At 42.2% G+C, this 9,238-nt stretch overlaps 1 protein-coding gene across 1 annotated transcript; it reads right to left on the bottom strand.

The window, feature by feature from the left end:
* Positions 1-2,015: 2,015 nt before the first annotated feature.
* Positions 2,016-4,883, bottom strand: LOC307249809 (keratin, type II cytoskeletal 8-like). Its single transcript, XM_080026660.1, has 9 exons — positions 4,351-4,883; positions 3,864-4,072; positions 3,719-3,779; positions 3,524-3,619; positions 3,259-3,423; positions 3,011-3,136; positions 2,673-2,893; positions 2,512-2,576; positions 2,016-2,398 (listed from the first exon to the last, which is right to left on the bottom strand). The coding sequence occupies exons 1-9, from the start codon at positions 4,726-4,728 to the stop codon at positions 2,259-2,261; spliced, it is 1,461 nt and encodes a 486-aa protein (XP_079882786.1). The 5' UTR covers positions 4,729-4,883; the 3' UTR covers positions 2,016-2,258.
* Positions 4,884-9,238: the final 4,355 nt, after the last annotated feature.

Below are 9,238 nucleotides of genomic sequence, written 5' to 3' on the forward strand. Positions count from 1 at the left end.
AACTACGTACAGGACTGAGAGGATAAACTGCCCTGGAAGTGTTTTTACTTTTCCCCTGGCAGTGGGGGTGTTTAAAAAGCTGACTGTTAGGACTGGAGTTAGCAGATTTGGTTTTGGTTTAAACATACAGGCAGGTACAGAACCTCTTAAGATTTTGAAAAAATTACCATCTACATAAACTACCCTCTTGAGGGTCACATAGCATTTGCACTGTTGTGCAACATACTTGGAATTACTAAGAGTGTCACACGGTACCTAACATTTAAACTGTAAAAGCTATTGTTTATTGAATTAATTGTTATGATAGCTCGAGGTAGGACCCAAAAGCAGAACAGATACCCAGGTAGTGCAGTTTTAGAACAAAGTTTATTTTCAGGCTGGCAGGACACTGGACTGCGGGGCGGCGCCGCGAGCATAGGCAGGTGGGTAATCCGGGAAACCTCAGGCAGACGAGCAGGACAGGTGAACAGCGGCGGCAACGCTCTGATACGTAGTATACTCTGGCGCTGAATGACTGGAGTCCACAGGTTTAAATAGAGAGCCCTGATTAGCCCAACAATCCACACCTGGAAACAGCCTGCCCTGGAGTGCCACCACGCCCACATGCCAACAGGGAGGCCGACACATGGAACAACAAAAAAAAAGAGAGACAGACGAGGGAAAACACACAGAAGAGGAGGAGGAGAGACTGCCGAGCCGTGAGTCATGACATTAATAAGTTAAATGCCAAATAGGTTTTTCAAGTTTATGTGTGATCCCAATGAGTGGTAACATAACATGATGAGTAAGTCTTTGCTTATTTACAACCTTTATGAACCTTGATTTTGGTATGGACTGCACACTTCAACTTAGGCTGTGTTCGGAAAGCCATACTAGCGTCCTACAGACTCACCATCTATATACTACATACTGTCTACTCAAAGATCGATTGTGTATGTGAGGTGCGTCGAAACGTTTTCAGTTGAAGTATACTCAAGCAATAAAGAATTTCTTCTTCTTCTTATAAGATTCAGGCAGTTTAGACGCTGTTTAGTGTGTAAACGCCCTCCACAGGTTAGATATTGAACTAGATTTTTACAGTCCTGTGTTCATCATCTGTGTTTTAGACGTCTTGTTTTGTAATTATGTTTTGAGGCGGAGGATCCCTTTGACGCTCTCTGTCCGGCTCATCAGCACTCAGCTGTCTGTCAGTTGAGCTGGACGATCCGCGGTGTGTGGTCGAACACAGCATTCAGTTCTGATCTCTCTCCACTATGAGACTGGCATCACTCATTTCACTTTGTAACTCTAATGTTGTTAGGTATTTATCTTCATATCTTATCTATTGTAAGAGTTTATGAATGACTGCACGTACAGTTGTCAGATCGCAGACCCCAAACAATGTTGTTGCCCAGCAACTTGCTCGAAAATATTTTCCTGGGCGGGTAGAATTGACCCAGTGCATTGTGGGGCGGTTGAGTAGGAAAAGTATCCAATCGATCCATACCCAAAATCTTCCCGGAAGTTAGTATTCATCCGGGAATTTCTCGCATACCCAAACAAAGCCTTAGAGTTGGCTTACTATACAAAACCCAGCAGGAAGTGAGTAGGGGGAAAATGGCACAGCACTGCCCCCATGTGAAATCTCTGAAATGTCATCTTAACAGATGTTTAACCCTCCTAAGTTTAAAGTAGCCAGGCAGTGTTATCAATTGTCTTTCATTCATCACAACAATAATAAGAGTGAGAGGCAATCATTTTAGTTATCATGTTTATTTTGATTTGATTTGATTTTACAAATTAAACCTGGTTTCAACATAGTTTTATCTGGAAGGCGAGGTAGGGCAAAACTAAGCAGGGAAGCAGAACAGTAAAAAGGAACAAGCCAAACCCAATCAGTTCAAAGTTAAACTGTAAACATGTAAAGTCACACAAATTAAAACTTTTGTAATCTCCAGTGATCAGATTTGGTCAGTGACTTGCCCCTGCTTACTAATGTCAGTACACAGATGCAGTAATGAAGACAACTGAAAACAGGAGCATAAAAAACATTATTTCAGAGCGGTTAATCAGTGCACAACAGTACAAACAGTATCTAAGATGACAACAAAGGGGTTCACATTTTCAAATGATTTCCTAGCTTAGTTTTAACACCCCATCAAAACCTTTTCTTTATTCCTTTTTTTTAATTTAATTTATCAATGAAGTATGTCAATAAAATTGACCTGGCACTTGTGTGGTTTAAGGCCATGTGTACCTTCAGAAATGTTGGGAGATTTTTAATACATTGTTCTGGAACTGCTGGTTGTTGAGACTGAGGACTTGGTGACTGATCCGCCACCCATACCCCCATAACCACCAGACATGCCGCTGCTGCCGCCACCGTAGCCGAATCCGCCTGAGCTGGAGCTGGAGTATCCTGGAGCAGAACAGAAAAATACGCAAGGGTTAAAATGTCTCCTTCCATCTGTCAGTGTGGTGCATTCATACATGTGTTATTTGCAAAGATGATGTGTAATATCTGACACTTACCCCCACCGCCGCCTCCGGAGGTCTGCTGCACATGGATGGTTGCACTGGCGCCTCCGCTGGCAATTCTAATGGTGGAATAATGATGAATTAGTGCTTACTTCAGAGTTGATGCTAATGCAGAGGCCATGGAAACTGCAATTAAATATTTAAGTTGTCCCCACCTGCTCTCTTCTCCTTCCAGCAGTTTCCTGTAGGTGGCGATTTCAATGTCCAGGGCCAGCTTGACGTTCATCAGCTCCTGGTATTCGCGCACCTGGCGGGCCATGTCCTGCTTGGCTCTCTGCAGAGCGTCCTCCAGGTCTCTGATGCGAAGCCTGGCATCCTTCACTGCCATCTCACCGCGCTCCTCAGCCTCTGCGATCTGAGCCTCCAGGTTGGCCCTCTGTAGAAGATGATGTCACAGATGGTTCAATAAACTACAAATGCCTATTATTCATTGTGTTTGTATTCAAGTGTTACAATAACATGGCATCATCCATGAGAAGTTCTTGAAATGTACCTGTCCCTTGACCGACTCAATCTCATTCTGAAGACGGGCGATCATGCGGTTCAGCTCAGAAATCTCAGCCTTGGTCGAACGCAGGTCATCACCGTACTGTCCGGCAGAGGACTGCATCTCCTCATACTATTATGACAAAATAAAACAAGGGGCATTAAGAACACGATCCAGAAGGTAAAGAGAGATGTATCCAGTGTACATAAAAATAAATTCACTGGGGATAAACCTGGACTTTGCTCTTCACTCACCTTCTGTTTGTACCAGGTCTCTGCTTCAGCCTTGCTGCGGTTGGCGATGTCCTCGTACTGAGCACGCACTTCAGCGACGATGGAGTCCATGTCCAAGTTACGGCTGTTGTCCATCTCCACAATGACAGATGTGTCCTTGATCTGGCCCTGCAGTTCACGGAGCTCCTACAGATTCGATAGATAATGGATAATGATGATCAACTTCAACTCAAATTGTTATTATAGTATTGTGAGGAAGGTCAAATGGAACATTATAGGTACATACAGCCTCATAGACGGCCCTGAGGAAGTTGATCTCGTCCTGAAGAGCATCAGCCTTGGCTTCCAATTCAACCTTGTTCATGTAGGCAGCATCAACGTCCTGGAAAGAAAATTATGCAGAAACAGCAAGTGTTACGACTTGTCACAAAGTGTTAAGCCCTGTAGGATCGATTTAGAAAATAAAGTGATGTATTTTCACCTTCTTCAGGAGCACAAACTCGTTCTCTGCACCTGCACGTTTGTTGATTTCATCTTCATATCTGTAGGGACACAAGGCTTTAATTCATCCGCTCGATGTTGAACACCTGAACATCAACTAGCCACTATGTAATACAAATACTCACTTCCTCTTGAAGTCCTCGACCAGACCCTGCATGTTCTTCAGCTCTCCCTCCAGCTTGACCTTCTCATTGCCCAGGCCATCGAGCTGTCTGCGCAGGTTGGAGATGTAGGCCTCGAACATGCCATCGATGTTGGAGCGGGTGGTGGTCTGGTCCTGCAGGAGGCTCCATTTGGTCTCCAGCATCTTGTTCTGCTGTTCCAGGAAACGGACCTGTAGAGACACCAAACCAGAGAAGTTTGTTAGATGTTTTAAAAAACTTTTTTAAAAAAAGTATAATGGTGTATAAATGTGTATTGACTGGTGCTTTAATTATCATTGACTTGAATTGTTTTTGATCTCAATAGGGATTTGTATGTATCCAATAATGTTAATCACTGGTTTAAGGTGAAAATAAGACCAATTCACTCTTGACAGCTGCTAGGTTAAATGGGCTACAGTAAATTTTGCATTAGACAATAGAAAGTCACACAGAGCTCACTGGAACCCACCTTGTCGATGAAGGAGGCAAAGCGGTTGTTGAGGGTCTTGATCTGGTCCTTCTCCTGGGTGCGGACTATCTGGATTGCGGGATCGATTTGCAGGTTAAGAGGGGCCAGCAAGCTCTGGTTGACTTGGACGGATGTGATCTGTGGGGCAATGAAGCCACCATGGCCTCCACCCATGCCATAGCCTCCTGAGCTTGAAGACATGCTATAACTGCCGCCACCCATAGAACCCATACCAAAACCCCCACCGGAGCTGCCACCAGCTGCAGAGCCAAGGCCATAGCTGCTGGTTCTTTTGACGGAGTAGCTGTTGGTTGGTGCGAGGCTACTTCTGGTGCTGCTGCTGTAGCTGACTGAGTTTGATTTCCTCATGTTTGCCATTGTGAAGGTGGTCAACTCTGAGCAGAGGAGAACTGGAGATGAGTAGTTGTCAAAAGGAGAGCCAAATCCCTTCTGAATGTCTGACCACAGGCTCTGCCTGCTTTTATGTGCTGAGCGAGGGGGAGGATCCTCCTCACACACTACACAACCTGTCCTCTCACTTTCCCTGTCCGGCCTCCCCTCCAACTCAGCCCACAGTCCCCTGGCTCTGAATGACAGGAGTGGCCAATCCTGTCAAACAGGTAGGGAGGGTTTGTCAGGAGATAAGCCGAACCACACCCTGCCCCGGGACAGGCTCAAGGGGAAGAGAGTGAGAGGTAAAACACTGTAGTGAACATTCTTTCCCTAGGCACAAATAAAGCCATTTTTGACAGCAATACAATTTAACAGGTACATTGCACATTTCCCAACACACAATCTCCCTGCAGTACCACAAGTTAGCTCAACTAGTCTTTCGAGGTTATACTTTACTCAGTTGTACTTTCTCTCCAATGTCGTTTACTATTTACATTTGCTGCACAGCTCTAGTTGCTCATTGCTTTTCAGAATTTAAATTTAAATCCAAAGGGTATTACAATGTAATGTTTTTTCATTACTACCTTGATACATTTACCTGAAAACTCTGGTATCAGTCTGGCTATATTATTAATTAAACTTCCTAAATATATGTACAGCAGTAATTAGATGAACCAAAATTCAAATGCCACTTACATGTTAATGCATGTATTATAACAATCCATAATTATAATCAACTAGCTATTTCTAAAAGGGCCATTCTGTATACGGAAAACATGTACTATTGATACCTTATAACATGTTTCAGCAGACTCTTATTCAGTTCTGCTTACGTTAAATTATTTAATGCTATAATTAATTTACCTGCTTGTTTTCACCCTGCCTCCAGTTTACTTGTGAAACAGTATTATCATCTCCTCTTTGTATCAAATGATCTGACTTTGTTCTTTCCAGGATAAAATCTTAAGCAGTAGTGCAGGGAGAATGCAGTGTATTAAACAGATGTTGAAGGGGGAAAACATAACCAACTTATCTGCATGTGTTCAATAAATTATTATATGAACACCAAAAACAAAAACACAATCTGTTTCACAAGCATTTTACTGCCCGAACAAGTCAGCCACGTACAAGATGAAAACATGTCATCAGTTCATACATGGCAATGCATTAATTTTCATTAGTGATACATGGATAAATTGGCCTTTAAAATCTAGTATCATTGGGCTATAATATTCCTTAAATGACCTTATAACCAAAATTGAAATGATACTTATGTGAATACATGCATAATAATGATCCTTAATAATAATGATCTACTTACAATATGCAATTTCGGCTAATAGGACTTTCTTTATAACGAGAATTTAATTTTTTGATACCTTACATGTTTCTGCAAACACTTATTCAGTTTCCCTCACATAAAATTATTCAATGCTATATTTAATTTAAATGCCTGTTTCTGCAAAAAAAAAATTCAATTTACTTGGGAAACAGCATTTTTTCTCGGATGTATCTTACTTTACTCTTTCCATGATATTACAATGCATTGTCTTTTCAGATTGATATCAGTCGGGCTTTATTATTCAAGACAAACAAGTCGGCCAAGTACAAGATGAACAAGAATGGACAAAGTAACCCTGCCAGAATGACCACTTTACTGACAGGGAAAGAGTCCTAAAACACATTATCCAACCCAACCTGTGTGGTGTGTCAGGCCTAATACATAAGAATTCTGAGATTCCAAGTCTATATTTCCCAACTTGTTTAAACACGGCTCTTAGTTTGTCAATCGTCAGCACCAATTTGCAAAAGTGTGCAACTGAGATCAATTGTGCCAGGAACGAGGTGCCATCGGTACCATTAGCAGCTGTGTCAGTTTTTAATATGCACACTCTTAAATCCTCTTATTAAGTTCATGCATGTAAGTTCTTGTTGGAGGCTAGAGAAACTTTGCTTTAATGGCGTAGAGAAACTAACATTGACGGATAGAGGGAGACTTTGTAAGCCCGTTTCCCACCGTGACCTCAGCCTTATGACTTTTGTTGAGGAACTGAAGGTAAACACATGTTGCTCAACAGGTGTAGCTCGCACATTTCCCAACACACAATCTCCCTGCATTCTTATTTGTATATCGGAGGGGGGGCAGCTAAGCTTTTAGTTCGCTAGTGTTTTTTTCAGTATAACACTTAGACCCTGTTTCCACCTGGCATTAACATCTGACTTTTTGAATCTGGTTACAAGTGGACAGCTCTCAGTCCGTGTGTTCCCACTTGTATTTTCAAATGTGACTTCTGTGTCTACTTGTGATCGGATTCCATTTACCCGCGCTGTATTTAAATCAACACGTTCATCATTTCCGTTTGCATTGGTGTTTTTAACCGGTGGGGTTCAAACAAGTAAACATACAGTGCCACAGTTTTAATCGCATTTGCTATTAAAATGCATTACATGCGAAGATAATGACCAGGGGCCGGTTTCCCAAAGCCTTCGTAGAGCCTTCTTAACGCTACGTCATTCGTAACCCCTACGTAGAGTTCCTACTTAACATTTCACCTGTTTCCCGAAACGTTCTTTGCTACGAATCTCTTTCGTACGTCCTACGTTGGTAAGGTTGGTCTGTAGCGCCCGCAGAGCCTTCTTAGCTCTACCGTAGGGATGTTTCAGCTCTCATTTGTGTCATTTAACTAAGAAATCTGACTGTATTTCATATCAAACGGACACAGCGATGACTGTATTAAATAACAAACTGTTAAAAACGATAACTGTATATAGCGTACATTTCACATTTAAAGTAAGCTATATATTTTAGCAGAATACCATTCACTCTGATTCACAAAGTGTTCAAACTATAAGTAGCCTACATAGTCATCTAACTGACTTGACAATCAGCATTAACTGATTGGATGCGATGTCCGTCAATATGAAAATAGGCTACTTTATACGTGATACACTACAGCCTACAGTCGGATCGTTTTTATCAGTTTGATATTTAATACAGTCATCGCTGTGTCCCTTTGATATGAAATACAGTCAGATTTATAAGTTTAATGACAAGTGAAGTCCCTGCGATCGCTGTGGCATCGCCAGAGATAGGCTTGGCTACTACAGACCCCCACATTTCCTTCCGTAAGCACCATGCGTAAAACGGACACGAGTGACATCCCTGTTGCGCATGGAACTGCCACAAGTCATTCATGAAGAAAATAATTGCTGGAAACAATCTTAATCTCCTCCGCTGTTTCTATATTTTTCTATAGCCTATGCTACCTTTTTTAAATCAGTAGGCCTAGGCTATGGTAATACGTTCGACCAAGGTTAACACTAGAACCATCGCACTGTGTTCCACACACTGCGGAGCTGTCAGCTGAGCCGGCTCAGCTGACAGCTCCGCAGTGTGCGTCGGATTCTCCGCCTCAAAACATGTAAACGTGTGAAAAAATTAATGAATAATCAATTAAAGCTTACCTTAAAATAAGTGTGCCATGTTACTGTTTATTGTATTTAGGATTTTAGCTCATTTGGACGCTGTTTGGGCCGTCTGTTTTTATTGATATAGGCCATTGGCGATATTCTACTTTCAGTTTCCTTACTGACCCACCACGAAACGTGAGGAAGGATTTCTAGTAATCTTTTATTCGCAAAGACTTGTCATGCAGCTTCGCATGAAATAAGCAGGAAATGGAAAATCGAACTCTGAGCAATCGATTTCAGCAGTGTACGTACGACGTATGGAGTGTTTCTCCTAAGAGACCGTTCGGGAACCACGACTACAGAAGTAAACAACTTTGGTAAGTCATAACGTAGGAGTCTTCGTAGCTCGCTAAGAGATGACGTTATCGGGAAACTGGCCCCAGTCTAGGTTGACGAGATATGCTACTGTCTCATTTGGACAAGGAGGCGCGATGCACAACACTGCTTAGAGGGCTCTCGCCAAATGCGGGAAATATCATAGATAGTAGCCTATATAAAAGTAAAAACTCTTAGGCGAGTAAGTTATTACGCCTCTTTGGCTGGTGAAAGATGTGTGTTTGCCGGGCGGCTTTTCTAACGTTTGATACGCTCTTGTCACCACCACCAGTAGGCTACACAGGCGGCTTTCTGTATGCAGTTAAGATAGGCTACTGTATATGCGAACAGAATATTTCCTGTGCGCCTTCACATTAAAAGCATGTTACTAGCCAAACGCGAGTTGACTTTTATTCTTAAGCAGATAAGAACAGGAAGTAGTTGCCTTGCAGCTCTCCAGTCAATAGCAGCGATTTCCGTGTTTTCAGATTTACGCAGTGAAATGAAAACAGAGGAGTAAGCTTGTCATTTGCAACTTAGTCAGGGGGCCAATTCTGAAAAGGGCTTCCGTTAAGACTTTTGCGGACATGTTTTGTTACAAGTTGTCACCCTATTTTTTTAGTTAGAAGACACCCATAGGTAAGATATTAGGGTGGTTGTCAAGCTGAACATTTATTTTTGTGACTTTTACAAGCAATTTCAGGACAAG

Source organism: Ammodytes marinus, assembly GCF_949987685.1.
Source record: "Ammodytes marinus genome assembly, chromosome: 4".
Taxonomy (NCBI): Eukaryota; Metazoa; Chordata; class Actinopteri; order Uranoscopiformes; family Ammodytidae; genus Ammodytes; species Ammodytes marinus.